Here is a 16,328-nt window from a genome sequence, read left to right as displayed (position 1 = left end):
GCTTCAGTTTTTTTTACCGGATGGATTGGGTGGATATTGTATTCTGAATAGAAATGTATTAAAGCATATTCTAAAATGTGTTTGCATAAACAATCAATATTAAATGAATTGCCTTTATCAATGATCCTTTTTGCTCAATGATATGATTGAGAAAATCCACCCCTTTACTGAACCATTGATAGGTCATTTGACTATTGACTAAGTTTTTAAACGGTGACAATGAACATTTGATACACATTTCTCAACTGAATGTAGGATTCATCCCTGAGTACTTTCATCCAATAAGCAGCCGTTGAAAACATGAATTTCAAGCAAAGCAGTGTTCCCCCTTTGAATTGCACGTTTTGCAAGTTAAACTCACCCATTGTCAGATAAAGGAGACTTCTCACTATATTGGTCTTCATGTCAGAAATAATGGAAGGTATTTTTTCTGGTAGAACCGAACAAGCTTTCTGGTAAAATGTGTGATGACCAGTCTCTGTCGCAGACGGTCTGGTGAATGTAAGATTTGACTCCATACGAGAACGCATTTCCTGTGCACAGCTCCTCTGTCACTCCCTCATTTGTGCTGTTGCATCTAGGGTAGACGGTTGTGTTCTCCGTAAAGCCCATGTGCCCTGTATGATTGATAGATAAACCAGGGAGAATCAAAAGTGAGAGCTTGATGGTCTTGACCTACGGAAGTGGATGGGGAAGGCAAAGGCCCATAACAGTGAGTCGAGAGTCACATCTTTTACTTCCCAATGCTCATCTTATTTTTTTATGGTTGGACCTTTTCTCATTTGGTTGAACACCTTCTACTCCTCTTCAAAGAAAAAGTGGAGACATAAAAGCTCAACTCAAAAGCATGCAAAGAGAATCCTGTTTATTTTAGTGCAATCAACCAACAGTTTATACTTAATGCTAGTTCCTCAACAACACTGGAACTGATCAAAGACACAGAAAGTGACACCCCACCAACGCATACAAAAAACGACAGTTCGGGTTTGACCCAATGGATCAAATATGCTGAACATTTCAATTGGTTACAAAAAGCTAAATAAAATAGAGCAATACCATTATGTCATATGTCTCGTTTAAGTGTCAACTATTACTATTGCATCTGAATTATTATTACTTAACTTTATTTACACATCAATGTGTTGATGCCAATGAGTTACTTTCATGACACGCAGTCCACTGTTACTACTCCTAATAGTTTTGATAAATGTCTTCGTTCACGTCATGCGCTACAACATTGTCATAGACAGAGACATTGCCATAATCTTCATCGTCGTCTGCACTATTCCCTTTCTCACGAGGCCCACCACAAACACGCTTTCTGTGAACGTTTCCCTCCCTTTCACCCTCCTCCTCATTGAAATAGACATCCTCCGTGTTCCCAGAGCGGCACCCTTTTTTCTTCCCATTCTTCTTTTCACCCTTCCCGCTCTTCAGACTTCTCTCGCCACCGACGTTTTCAACATTCACGTAGTCCTCCTCTTCTTCTACTTTGTTGTCCTCGCCTCTGTTGTGTCTGTTGTCAATACCTGTTGCGTAACAATTTGCTCATTAATATTCGCCACAGGAAACGCTGGGGATTAAACACTTTTTAAAAAAAAACATCCGAACGAAATGATGTCGAACAAAAGTCTTTGAAGTGAATTTTGAACTCAACTTTTCAAGCTCAAGGTGTAAATTAAGTTCAGATTCAGCCTTTGTTTGCAGTACAGTCATAGCACTTACATTCTCTCTGGTCAGTCTCTGTAGATGGCTTGCTGCTCCTCCTGGTCCTCCTGCTGTTGACGAGACAGATGACGAGCAGAAACAGGAGTGCGAGCCCACCAGTCCCTCCAGAGGCAATGATGGGGACCATAGAGGCTGAGGAAAAGGTAGGTGTTTCAAGGCTGAGACCTACAGTACAGATTTGTCGATGGCAAATTCATATGACATAAAAACAAAAAGAAAGTGATGAGAAATAAAAAGGATGATAAGTCACGTTTACGACGTTGTGATTCTTCTCTCTTAGGGGTGAATATCATGTAAAAGCCATTTTGAAAAACGTTTTATTTTAAAACACGTGTTATTTTACCTCTAATGGTGACAGCTAGTTCACTATTAGCCGACCTGAATGACCGCGTGGAGATGTTGACTCCATAGCTGCAGCTGTATTTCCCCTGGTCTGTATACTCTGCAACAGGGAAGTGGAAGCAGGCAGAGTGGTTGACTGCTGGCGTAGTCTCTGTTCTGTTGGAACCAGAGAAGTGCAGATAGAAGAGGCCTCCGGGATACTGTGGCTGAATGGAGCATATGATGGAGAAGCTGTGGCCCCTAGTCACCTCTGGCCCCTGAAGTCCCCAGAATATCCCTCCATTTGGAGGACTGAGAGAGATGTTGGGCTGAAGCAGGACCACTTGGAAGAAAGTAAACAGCAATATGACAGTAATGTGATTCCATATTCACACCTTGTAACTGAGACATCACACCTGTGTGATGGACAAGATAATCAGTCTCTCATCTCTCATCGCTATGAATCTTAAATATATAGATATAGATTAGGCAGCACTTGTTTCCCAACTACCACCTCACCTTTAGTAACGTTGCTGTAAGGGGAGCTGATGGCTTTGCCGTTGGAGTGGGTTCTGTAGAGACAGCTGTAACTGCCCTGGTGTGAAGCGTCCGTCTTAAACTTTGTTAAAGTAGCCCTGTGAGGACTCTGTGAGGATCCAACGGTCACGGTCATGATGGAGTCTCCATTCAGATAGAAGATGAACTCCACAGCATTACAGAGGATACGGGATGGAAGAGTGCAGGTGAGTTGGACCTCCTCTCCATGCATGAAAGCAGAGTAGGACGGGTCTGTGGAGAGTGAAGGCTTCTGCAAGACAACCCCTGTTGGACAAAGAGATATAGTTTAGTCAGGCAACAGTAACCACAACCTGGGGTGCCTTCAGAAAGTATTTACACTCCTGGTCTTTTTCCACATTTTGTTGTGTTTTAGCCTGATTTTAAAATAGATTCAAATTTACATTTTGTGTCACCGGACTACAAACAATACCGTGTAATTATGTTTTCTGAGTTAAAAAAAACAACAAATTACCATATAATGAAAAGCTGAAGTGTCTTGAGTCAATAAGTATCCAACCCCTTTGTTTTGGCAAGCCTAAATAAGTTCAGTAGTAATAATTTGTTTTAACAAGTGACTTGTTAAGCAAATTTTTACGACTGAACTTATTTAGGCTTATTTAGGCTTATTCAACATGATTTTTGATGACTACTTCATCTCTGTACCCTGCACATAAAACTATCTGTAAGGTCCCTCAGTCGAGCAGTGAACTTCATACACAGATTCAACCACAAATTCCAGGGAGGTTTTCCAACGCCTCGCAAAGAAGGGCACCTATTGTTAGATGGGTAAAAAAAAAGAAAAAAGAAGCAGGCACTGAATATCCCTTTGAGCACGATGCAGTTATTAATTTCACTTTGGATGGTTTATCAATACACCCAGTCACTAAAAAGATACAAGCGTCCTTCCTAACTCAGTTGCTGGAGAGGAAGGAAACCGCTCAATGATTTCACCATGAGACTTTGAAACAGTTACATTGTTTAATGGCTGTAATAGGAGAAAACTGAGGATGGAACAACAACATTGTAGTTACTCCACAATACTAACCTAAATAACAGAGTGAAAAGAATGAAGCCTGTATAGAATACAAATATTCTAAAACATTCATCTTGTTTGCAATAAGGCACTAAAGTAAAACTGCAAAAAAATGTGGCAAATAAATTCACTTTATTTCTTGAATGCGAAGTGTTATGTTTGGGGCAAATCCAACACAACACATCACTGAGTACCACTGGGTGCCTCATGTTATGGCAGTGGAGGCTAATGAGGGGGGGACGGTTCATTATAATGGTTGGAACCGAGCGAATGGAATGGCATTGAAACCATGTGTTTGATGTATTTGATACCATTCCACTAATTCCGCTCCAGCCATTACCATGAACCCGTCCTCCCCAATTAAGGTGCCACCAACCTCCAGTGTGTTATGGGTATGCTTGTCATCGGTAAGGACTATGGAGTTTTTTAGGGAAGAATAATAAACTAAATAGTGTTAAGCACAGGGGAAATCTTAGAGGGAAACCTGGTTCAGTCTGCTTTCCAACAGACACTGGGAGACAAATTCATCTTTCAACAGAACAATAACCTAAAACACAAAGCCAAATATACACAGGAGTTACTTACCAAGACGACATTGAAGGTAATATGCAAAAATTGTACAATCCAGGTGTGCAAAACTCTTTGAGATTTACCCAGAAAGACTTACAGCTGTAATCACTGCCAGGGGTGTGAATACTTAAGTAAATGAGATATTTCTGTATTTAATTTTCAATATATTTGAAACATTTCTAAAAACATGTTCCCCTTTGTCATTATGGGCTATTGTGTGTAGATGGGGGAGAGAAATAATCCATTTAATAGATGAATAAATGTTTCTGCTCATCTTCATACTGTCTTAAACACATGCTCTGTTCTAGGCTGCCCTCATCTGGTCATATAGCACCAAATCAGGCCTGGGTTAAGATTCTTTGTGCAACGGTCAACTCTCAACTAGGTGGCAGAGCAGGCTACAATACTGCAGTAATATGCTTTTTAGGATTTTCTCTATGACGAGACCTTTCTGCACAATTCAAACCAAATGCTGATAAAACTCAAGTCTAGACAAGGCAAAGAGACTCCCTTACCTGAACAAATAACACCTGCGTCGTTACCATGATTACAGTTATGTGTTCCTCCTCCTGTGTGTGGGCACTGTGTGATGGAGCACTCTGTGCCAGAGCAGTCAACATCATCCTGCCAGATGGGCCCACTTCCCTGACCAAAGTAGGCCCCCTCTGGGGCACTATCAGCTCTCCCACAGCCAAGCTGTCTGCAAACCACAGCAGCATCATTCAAGTCCCACACGTCGTCACACACGGTCCGCCAGTGACCAGTTTGATAGACCTCCACTCTCCCAGAGCAGAGGTCACTCCCATTGACCAGTCTGATATTAGGTTTAACTAGGCATGAAAGAACATTTGACAATAAAATGCATTTCAGTATCATTTTTATCAACTAAATCAATGCCAAGTTGACACAACTAAAATCAAGGTATTTCGACTTTTAGCAACCACAATAGCAACAGAGGGACTTTTCTTACCTGAGCAGACAAGTCTGGCATCTTGAGCCTGTAAACAGGCATGGTGTTTCAATCCTCCATGTGAGCATTCTGTGAGGGAGCTCTCAGTGCCTTTACACCCGACATCATCCAGCCAAGTAGGCCTGCCACCACTACCCTGACCTATGTGGGCACTACCTTTGGCACTCACAGCTCTCCCACAGCCCAGCTGGCCACACACCACATTGGCATCGTTTACGTCCCACTTCTGGCCACACACTCGTCCCCACTGGCCCTTGTAAAGAATCTCTACTGTCCCCGAGCAGCGACTAGTGCCATCGACCAGCCTGATCTCTTCACCAGCTCACAAAGAGGAAAAGAGATGATCAGGAAAATTAATTAATGATCAATAAGCAAATTAACACTGTCAGTATGGTGAAAGATGTCCTATTCAAAGTTTTGTTATAAACGTACCACTCAATCTTTTTGGACTTATTTCATGTGTACTTTTAAATGTATTTAAATGATATTCAAACATGCTACTTAAAACCTTTTGGAGACTTGTGTTCACATGTACGCTGAACAAAAATGTAATGTTTTGGTCCCATGTTTCTGTCACGCCTTGGTCATAGTATTTTGTGTTTTCGTTATATATTTGGTCAGGCCAGGGTGTGACATGGGTTTTAATGTTGTGTTTCGTATTGGGGTTTTGTAGGCATTGGGATTGCGGCTGAGTAGGGGTGTAGCATAGGTTTGGCTGCCTGAAGCGGTTCTCAATCAGTCAGGTGATTCTCGTTGTCTCTGATTGGGAACCATATTTAGGTAGCCGGGGTTTCACTGTGTATTTCGTGGGTGATTGTTCCTGTCTCTGTGTTAGTGTTCACCAGACAGGCTGTATAGGTTTTCACGTTCCGTTTGTTGTTTTGTATTTGTATAGTTATTTCATGTGTCGTCTTTTCGTCATTAAAGAACATGAGTAACCACCACGCTGCATTTTGGTCCAACTCTCTTTCAACAAACGAACGCCGTTACAGTTTCCTCCCAGAATTGTTCCATGTGCACAAAAAGCCTTTTTTTCAAATTTTTGTACGCAAATTTGTTTACATCCTTCTGAGCATTTCTCCTTCACCAAGATAATCCATCCACATGACAGGTGTGTCATATCAAGAAGCTGATTAAACAGCATGATCATTACACAAGTGCCCCTTGTGCTGGAGACAGTACAAGGCCACTCTAAAATATGTAGTTTTGTCACAAAACACAATGCCACAGATGCCTCAAGTTTTGAGGGAGCGTACAATTGGCAGGCTGACTGCATGAATGTCCACCAGAGCTGTTGCCAGAGATTTAAATGTTAATTTCTCTGTCATAAACCGTCTCCAACTTCGTTTTAGAGAATTTGGCAGTACGGCCAACCGGCCTCACAACCGCAGACCACATGTAACCACACTGTCCAGGACCTCCACATCTGGCTTCTTCACCAGTGGAATCATCTGAGACCAGCCACCCAGACAGCTGATGAAAATAGGTTTGTCAGAAACCGTCACAGGGAAGCTTATCTGAGTGTCCGTCGTCCTCCCCATGTTCTTGACCTGACTGCAGTTCGGTGTTGTAAACGTCTTCAGTGGGGAAATGCTCACCTTCCATGACCGCTGGCACACGGGAGAAGTGTGCTCTTCACGGATGAATCCCGGGTTCGGCTGTACCAACAAGATGGCAGACAGCGTTTATGGCATTGTGTGGGCGAGCGGTTTGCTGATGTCAACGTTGTGAACAGAGTGCCCCATGGTGGCTGTGGGGTTATGGTACGGGCAGGCATAAGCTACGGACAACGAACACAATATAATTTTATCGATGGCAATTTGAATGCACAGAGATACCGTGACGAGATCCTCATTGTTCTTCCATTCATCTGCCGCCATCAGCTCATATTTCAGCATGATGATGCACCAATGTCGCAAGGCTCTGTACACAATTCCTGGAAGCTGAAAATGTCACAGTTCTTCCATGGTCTGCATACTCACCAGACATGTCATCCATTGAGCATGTTTGGGATGCTCTGGATCTATGTGTACGGCAGCGTGTTCCAGTGCCTGCCAATATCCAGCAACTTTGCACATTCACTGAAGAGGAGTCGGACAATATTCCATAGGCCACAATCAACAGCCTGAACAACTCTATGCGAAAGAAATGTGTCGCGCTGCATGAGGCAAGTGGTGTTAACACCAGATACTGACTGGTTTTCTGATCCACGCCCCTACCTTTTATTTTTAAGGTATCTGTGACCAACAGATGCATATTTGTATTCCCAGTCATGTGAAACCCATAGATTAGGGGCTAATGAATGCATTTCAATTGACTGATTTCCTTATATGAACTGCAACTCAATAAAATCGTTGAAATTGTTGCATGTTGCGTTTTATATTTTCGTTCAGTGTAAATTAACACTTACCTGCCAATGAACACAACACCATTTGATGAGCTGTTGGGGAGAAACACAGAAAACCAAAACATTACAATTGAATACACATTTACTGAAGTTGCCATTTCTAAATGGATAACACCTTACTATAATGTTTTAACTCATGAACTGTTATTGTTACATTTGTAAATGTTAGAACGCTTTATGTAGATAGTTATTGACACATTCATAAACAAGTTTAAATGTAAACCAAGCAAACAGACAATGTTTCCATGTTGTGGTATTTACACCATTTGTAAAGCCGGATGGTTATACAGTGCATTCAGAAAGTATTCACAACCCTTCACTTATTCTAAAATGGATTAAATAATTTGTGTTCCTAATCAATCTACACACAATAGCCCATAATGACAAAATCGAAAACAAGTTTTCAGACATTTTTGTTAATTTTTTCCAAAATAAAAACAGACATACCTTATTTACAGAAGTTTTCAGACCCTTTCCTACGAGACTCGAAATTGAGCTCAGGTGCATCATGTTTCAATTGATCATCCTTGAGATGTTTCTACAACTTGATTGGAGTCCAGCTGTGGTAAACTAAATTCATTGGACATGATTTGGAAAGACACACAACTGTCTATATAAGGTCCCACAGTTGACAGTGCATGTCAGAGGTAAGGTCCCACAGTATGTTGACAGTGCATGTCAGAACCCGATGGTCACTCTGACAGAGTGTGACCATCTCTGGAGGAGTTCCTCTTCGGAGATGGGAGAACCTTCCAGAAGGACAACAATCGCTGCAGCAGTCCACCAATCAGGCCTTTATGGTAGAGTGGCCAGACGGAAGCTGCTCCTCAGTAAAAGGCACATTACAGCCCGCTTGGAGTCTGCCAAAAGGCACCTAAAGGACTCTGAGACCATGAGAAACTAGATTCTCTGGTCTGATGAAACCAAGATTGAACTCTTTGGCCTGAATGCCAAGTGTCACGTGTGGAAGAAACCAGGCACTGATCATCACCTGGCCAATACAATCTCTACGGTGAAGCATGGTGGTGGCAGCATCACGCTGTGCGGATGTTTTTCAGCGGCAGGGACTGGGAGACCAGTCAGGATCGAGGGAAAGATGAATGAAGCAAAGTACAGAGATCCTTGATGAAAACTGCTCCAGAGAGCTCAGGACCACAACCAAGACAATGCAGGAGCTGCTTCGGGATATTTCTCTAAATGTCCTTGAGTGGCCCAGCCAGAGCTCGGACTTGAACCTGATCTAGCATCTCTGGAGAGACCTGAAAATAGCTGTGCAGCGTCCATTTATCCTGACACAGCTTGAAACGATCTGGAGAGAAGAACGGGAGAAACTCCCCAAGTACAGGTGTGCCAAGCTCGGAAAATGTGGAAAAGGTGAAGTGGTCTGAATACTTTCCGAATACACTGTATGTCAAGCGCAATCATTTCCTTTGTGAAACTGCTCTGTTAGAGATGTACTTCTCATGTAGAGGAGTTAACTTGTAGTGGTTAACATTTGCCATACTCTCACAGACCAACAGTTTGGTATACAAGTGAAAGTTACATTTTTAGAATCAGTTTCACACAATATGTGTCACGTCTTGACCTTAGTTCCTTTTTTACGTCTCTGTTTTAGTTTGATCAGGGCGTGAGTTGGGGTGGGCATTCTATGTTTTCTATTTCTATGTGTTTGGCCTGGTATGGTTCCCAATCAGAGGCAGCTGGCAATCGTTGTCTCTGATTGAGAACCATACTTAGGCAGCCTGTTTTCCCACTATGATTTGTGGGTAGTTGTTTTCTGTGTCTACCATACAGGACTGTTTCGGTTTTTATGTATTTCTATTGTTCTTTTGTATTCAGTGTCCGGTTATATTTCATTAAAATATGGACACTTACCATGCTGCGCATTGGTCCGATCTCTCCTCCTCCTCAGAAGAAGAGGAGGAAAACCGTTACAATATGGCACTCTTCCTTTGTTTAAAATTGGCTTAATCCTGCTTTCTGCAAAATGCTATTAAATGACTCTCAACTCTTTACTTTGCTAAAAAGTTTCTCCACTTGATGTTGACTATTGTTATTTCCTTTTGTAATATGTCAGCAGTGTTGGGGAACTACTCTGAAAATATAGTTTAGGAAGCTACCAATGTCACACTGGAGGACGAAGTTGAGCTACTGTGAAGCTGCCGTTGAGAGAAATATTGTTTGCGTAACTAAAGTTACTTTGAAAAAATAATTCACTACAGCACAACGTCCTCCTGAAAAATGATCATATGTAAATCTGAAATGTCACATAATACAAAATGTTTTAAACAAACATGACTGGGAGAATACTTAACTCTAGAGTCAAATGTTAACAGTGTACGGAGATCTATGTGAGCCAGATAGGAGAGTGCATCGGCTTAGCCCAGTGGTTCAGGAAAGAATAAAATACAGTGGGTAGTTTCAGTAGTTAGCTACACCGCTACATGTCAAAAGGGTAAATAACTACTGAAAATACGATTTTAATTTGGATAAACTACCACCGAGCTAATGTAAAACGTATGTCAGATATAGCTTTTGTTACATTTACTCAGATTCTAGTTCCGAGTTCTAGATTCTAGTTGGAGGACTTGGTGGAAAATATAAAAAATTCTATACAGTGCCTTGCAAAAAAATTCACCCCCTTGTGTCACGACTTCCATGGAAGGTGGTTCCTCTCCCTGTTCAGGCGGTGCTCGGCGGTCGGCGTCGCCGGCCTACTAGCCATCACCGATCCATGTTTCCTTTTCCGTTTGTTTTGTCTGTGGTTCATTCACACCTGCTTTCATTTCTGTGTGAATATTTTCCCCGTTTAGGTTTGTGCAGGATTATTTTTCCTCCTCGGCTTTCCTCAGTGTATTTCACATGTGTTTATTATAGTAAGGTGCGTTGTGTTTTTGCGCCTTACGGGAGTACTGTTAGTGCCCATTGTCTTGGGCGTTGTTTTGGGGTATTGTACTGTACCGTTTTTTTTTGGACTTGCCCTTATTAAAATATACACTACACTGACATCTCTGCTCTCCTGCGTTTTACTCCTTATACCTACCTTCAGTGCGTAAATGCAACACCTTGGCATTTTCCTATTTTGTTGCATTACAACCTGCAATTTAAATCGATTTGTATTTGGATTTCATGTAATGGAAGAGTCAAAATTGGTGAAGTGAAATGAAAAAAAAGTAATTGTTTCAAAAAATTAAACAAAATAAAAAACAGAAAAGTGGTGTGTGCATATGTATTCACCCCATTTGCTATGAAACCACTTAATAAGATCTGGTACAACCAATTACCTTCAGAAGTCACATAATCCATTAAATAAAGTCCACCTGTGTGCAATCTAAGTGTCACATGATCTCAGTATATATATACACCTATTCTAAAAGGCCCCAGTGTCTGCAACACCAATAAGCAAGGGGCACCACGAAGCAAGCGGCACCACGAAGACCAAGGAGCTCAACAAACAGGTCAGGGACAAAGTTGTGGAGAAGTACAGCTCAGGTTTGGGTTATAATTATTATTATTTTTTTAAACTTTGAACATCCCACGGAGCACCATTAAATCCATTAAATCCATTATTAAACAATTTAAAGAATATGGCACCACAACAAACCTGGCAAAAGAGGGCCGCCCACTAAAAATCACAAATCAGGCAAGGAGGGCATTAATCAGAGAGGCAACAAAGAGACCAAAGATAACCCTGAAGGAGCTACAAAGCTCCACAGCAGAGATTGGAGTATCTGTCCATAGGACCACTTTAAGTCATACACTCCACAGAGCTGGGCTTTATGGAAGAGTGGCCAGAAAAAAAGCCATTGCTTAAAGAAAACAATAAGCAAACACGTTTGGTGTTCGCCAAAAGGCATGTGGGAGACTCCCCAAACATATGGAAGAAGGTACTCTGACTACAATTGAGCTTTTTGGCCATCAAGGAAAATGCTATTTCTGGCACAAACCCAACACCTTTCATCACCCTGAGAACTCCATCCAAGCATGGTGGTGGCAGGATCATGCTGTGGGGATGTTTTTCATCGTCAGGGACTGGGAAACTGGTCATAATTGAAGGAATGACAGATGGCACTAAATACAGGGAAATTCTTGAGGGAAACCTGTTTCAGTCTTCCAGAGATTTGAGACTGGGATGGAGGTTCATCTTCCAGCAGGACAATGACCCTAAGCATACTGCTAAAGCAACATTCAAGTGGTTTAAGTGAAAACATTTAAATGTCTTGGAATGGCCTAGACAAAGCCCAGACCTCAATCCAATTTAGAATCTGTGGTATGACTTAATTTAGGGCTGCAATCCCGTTAACGGGATCGATATGACAACAGCCAGTGAAAGTGTAGGGCGCCATATTCAAAACAACAGAAATCTCATAATTAAAATTCCTCAAACATACATGTATTTTATACCATTTTAGAGGTAATCTTGTTGTTAATCCCACCACAGTGTCCGATTTCAAATAAGCTTTACAGCGAAAGCACCACATACGATTATGTTAGGTCACCACCAACTCACAGAAAAACACAGCCATTTTTCCAGCCAAAGAGAAGAGTCACAAAAAGCACAAATAGAGAAATTGAATCACTAACCTTTGATGATATTTATCAGATGACACACATGGAACCTCATGTTACACAGTTCATGTATGTTTTGTTTGATAAAGTTCATATTTATCAAAAGAAATCTGAGGTTACATTGGCACGTTACATTCAGTAGTTCCAAAAACATCCAGTGATTTTGCATTGCCACATCAATTTTACAGAAATACTCCTCATAAATGTAGATGAAAATACAAGTGTTACACATGGAATTATAGATATACCTTTCCTTAATGCAACCGCTGTGTCAGATTTCAAAAAAACTTTCCGGAAAAATGCAAACCATGTTATAATCTGAGAACGCCGCTCAGAATATTTTTTTGTTGTTGAGTTGGAGTCAACAGAAATCAGAAATAACATTATAAATATTCCCTTACCTTTGATGATCTTCATCAGAATGCACTCCCAGGAATCCTAGTTCCACAATAAATGTTTGATTTGTTCGATAATGTCCATTATTTATGTCCAAGTAGCTACTTTTGTTAGGGCGTTAGGTACACAAATCCAAATGCTCGTGCAGGTCCAGCCGAACGTCGGACGAGAAGTTCACAAAGTTATATTACAGGTCGTAAAAACATTTCAAACTAAGTGTAGGTTGGGTGATTGTGGAGGCCAGGTCATCTGATGCAGCACTCCACCACTCTCCTTCTTGGTCAAATAGCATTATTTGTAGCATTACTTCTGTGGCGGAATTGTATATAATAGTTTAAATTAAAAAGTACGGACTAATGTGTCAATTGTTGTTTCGTATTTCAGTTCATGAACCCGATGCTATTGCATTGGGACAAAAAAATCTGTTCCCAACTTCTTGAAATATATGCGATTAAGAGATGTCAAACCTTTCGATTTTAAGACATTTGTGGTTTTTAATTGGAGGACGAAAATCTACTTCATTCATTTATTTTTTTCCCATGGAGTTTACACTTGTGTTCTATTGTTTGTACAGATGAACGTAGTACCTTTAGGCATTTGAAAATTGCTTCCAAGGATGAACCAGGCTAGTGGAGGTCTACAATTATTTTGCTGAGGTCTTGGATGATTTATTTAGATTTTCCCATGATGTCAAGCAAAGAGGCACTGAGTTTGAAGGTTGGCCTTGAAATGCATCCACAGGTACACCTCCAATTGACTCAAATTTATGTCAATTAGCCTATCAGAAGCTTCTAAAGCCATGCCATCATTTTCTGGAATTTTCCAAGCTGTTTAAAGGCACAGTCAACATAGTGTATGTAAACTTCTGACCGACTGGAATTGTGATACAGTGAATTATAAGTGAAATAATCTTTCTGTAAACAATTGTTGGAAAAATGACTTGTGTCATGCACAAAGTAGATGTCTTAATAGACTTGCCAAAACTATAATTTGTTAACAAGAAATGTGTGGAGTGGTTGAAAAACGAGTTTTAATGACTCCAACCTAAGTGTATGTAAACTTCAGACTTCAACTGTATATCCACAGTAAAACTAGTCCTACATCGACAAAACCTGAAAGGCAGCTCAGCATGGAAGAATCCACTGCTACAAAACTGCCATAAAAAGCCAGACTACGGCTTGAAACTGCACATGGGGACAAAGATCGTACTTTTTTGGAGAAATGTCCTCTGGTCTGATGAAACAAAAATAGAACTGTTTGGCCATAATGACCATCATTATGTTTGGAGGAAAAAGCGGGTGGCTTGCAAGCCAAAGAACACCATTCCATCCGTGAAGCATGGGGGTGGCAGCATCATGTTGTGGGGGTGCTTTGCTTCAGGAGGGACTGGTGCACTTCACAAAATAGATGGCATCATGAGGATATATTTAAGCAACATCTCAAGACATCAGTCAGGAAGTTAAAGCTTGTTCACAAATGGGTCTTCCAAATGGACAATAACCCCAAGCATACTTCCAAAGTTGTGGCAAAATGGCTTAAGTACAACAAAGTCAAGGTATTGGAGTGGCCATGCAATGCCCTGACCTCAATCCTATAGAACATTTGTGGGCAGAACTGAAAAAGCTTATGCGAGCAAGGAGGCCTACAAACCTGACTCAGTTACAGCAGTTCTGTGAGGGGCAATTGGCCAAATCCCGAGTTAAACAATTTACATCCCGAGTTAAACAATTTAAAGGCATGCTACCAAATACTAATTGAGTGTATGTAAACTTCTGACCCACTGAGAATGTGATGAAAGAAATAAAAGCTGAAATAAATCACTCTCTATTCTGACATTTCACATTCATAAAATAAAGTGGTGATCCTAACTGAGTGGATGTTAACTAGGATTAAATGTCAGGAATTGTGAAAACTGAGTTTAAATGTATTTGGTATGTAAAGTGTATGTAAAGTTCCGACTTCAACTGTATTTCACTTCCTTTGGTTCCTTCCTCAGGTGTTTCTGTGTCAGTTCTGTGCGTTGTTCGTGTTTCTTATTTTTGTATTATGTTGTGTTCATTTATTTAAACACTCACTCACCGAACTTTGCTTCCCGACTCTCAGCACACATCGCTACATATACTTTTGTATTGATACTTCTCAATATGCGAATGTTAATTGCTTGTGTGAGAATTTTACCATCCTCATTCACAGTCTGATTCGTAAACATGATACCTTTCTTGTACATTTTGTCCAATAAATTGTTTTCAGTACATTGGAGTTTAGCCATATTATTTGCTGTAATATTTGTTCTGCCTCTTCGTTTAAAAAGGAGGATACTTTAAACAGGGTTCCATTGTCAATCCACCGAAAATGATTAGTTTTAATCTGTATAACAGCAACCACTGGATGTGCCTCTTTTAGTAGCCTGCTGGAAAAACAGACTCCTCCATTCGGGAGAGCCATGAATAAATACGTAAACTGTGATATCACTAGAGAATTATTCTGTGAAATTTTCCCGCAGACGGACAAGTCTCCCTCTCCACGGTTTCAAGATCCTGTCTCTTTTGATAGATTTTCTATCAAAGTGAATAATTGCAAGATTGCACAACCTTTCTGGGATATGTACACCAAGCACATCAACTTCTAACTTGTAAATCACGGCTGTGTGAGACCAGAAATCGGAATGAGTCCTTTGTTCTAGGTTGGTTTTATTTTGTGACTCGTTAACAAGTCATTCGTTAGCAATGTTCATGGATACCAGAATTCACAAGTTTGCCTGTTAAAATTGCGTTGCAGATATTACGCTAGACAGAGACAATATTATACTGTACTTGGATAAAGCAGAAGTCACAGATACCAATCTATATACAGTATAGTATATTGTTGTTCATGTAAGGCACTTGAAAGACCGTCCTTTACGAAAACTGAGATACTGTAATACTCACCTAATGCCACAAAGAGTAGAGTTGTCACCATCTTGATCCTTGTAATGTCCTCCAATATCAGGTATGATTATCGCCAACACTTTGCCGTAAATTATTGCAATATTTACCCCAGATTCAACTGTTTGAAGTTAAAAATACAAATGATGAGCAAAACCAAAATTCTGATGAACCAAAATTGAGAGTTAAATTACCAGGCTCTGACAAAGTTCTCTCCGTGTACAAGAGACCGATGTGTGAGCTTCTACAAGTTTCCTGTGTTAGAGTTACAATGACATTGAAGGGCATATACTGTCACAGCACAGGAAATCCTGGCCCACTAATGTACCACCCATCTTCCGCCTGCACACAACAAATCAAATCAAATCAAATGTATTTATATAGCCCTTCGTACATCAGCTGATATCTCAAAGTGCTGTACAGAAACCCAGCCTAAAACCCCAAACAGCAAGCAATGCAGGTGAGCTCAACGGCAATAACCCCATTTGTTGGACTTTTTAAACCAAGAATATGAGATGTATAAAGCACAAATGATTGATCTATGTATATGCTTTAAACTAGACTGAGAGGCCAAAGAAATGTACAGAAACCCTCCCCCCTAAAAAAATATTGTAATAAAACCCTTAAAATGTTGTCACCACCGAAAATCTTTGATAATTGATCATTTCAATAAGCATTTTTCTACGGCTGGCCATGCTTTCCACCTGGCTACCCCTACCCCGGCCTACATCTCAGCACCCACGGTCCCATTACCCCCTGTAGCAACTTGTCCAAGTTGGTTCCCAACAAATCAGCCAGGCTAGACAATCTGGACCCTCTCTTTCTAAAATGATCTGCCCGAAATTGTTGCAA

The 16,328-nt window shown here is 40.8% G+C and overlaps 1 protein-coding gene across 2 annotated transcripts; it reads right to left on the bottom strand.

Annotated features, from left to right (window-relative positions):
* Positions 1–742: 742 nt before the first annotated feature.
* On the bottom strand, positions 743–15,739 carry LOC118365177 (uncharacterized). Of its 2 annotated transcripts, none has more exons than XM_035747153.2 (8): positions 15,480–15,739; positions 7,591–7,620; positions 5,181–5,501; positions 4,726–5,040; positions 2,569–2,871; positions 2,072–2,392; positions 1,726–1,893; positions 743–1,529 (listed from the first exon to the last, which is right to left on the bottom strand). In XM_035747153.2, exons 1-8 carry the CDS (start codon positions 15,508–15,510, stop codon positions 1,192–1,194), a joined length of 1,827 nt encoding a protein of 608 aa, XP_035603046.2. In that variant the 5' UTR covers positions 15,511–15,739; the 3' UTR covers positions 743–1,191. The 2 variants fall into 2 exon arrangements, with proteins under 2 accessions (XP_035603046.2, XP_035603047.2); XM_035747154.2 differs by having other exon boundaries at positions 1,726–1,860; positions 15,480–15,738.
* Positions 15,740–16,328: the final 589 nt, after the last annotated feature.

Source organism: Oncorhynchus keta, chromosome 32, assembly GCF_023373465.1.
Source record: "Oncorhynchus keta strain PuntledgeMale-10-30-2019 chromosome 32, Oket_V2, whole genome shotgun sequence".
NCBI lineage: Eukaryota > Metazoa > Chordata > Actinopteri > Salmoniformes > Salmonidae > Oncorhynchus > Oncorhynchus keta.
This window is presented reverse-complemented; position numbering and strand designations above follow the sequence as displayed.

What these genes read in the sequence shown, in the direction of transcription:
- LOC118365177 (XM_035747153.2), bottom strand. Translation starts at nt 15,510, where the DNA reads ATGGTGACAACTCTACTCTTTGTGGCATTAG. An exon ending in GGTGTTGTGTTCATTGGCAG is followed by an intron (nt 5,502 to 7,590) that starts GTAAGTGTTAAT and finishes CCTCTTTGTGAG; the next exon opens with CTGGTGAAGAGATCAGGCTG. An exon ending in TGCCAGACTTGTCTGCTCAG is followed by an intron (nt 5,041 to 5,180) that starts GTAAGAAAAGTC and finishes TTTCATGCCTAG; the next exon opens with TTAAACCTAATATCAGACTG.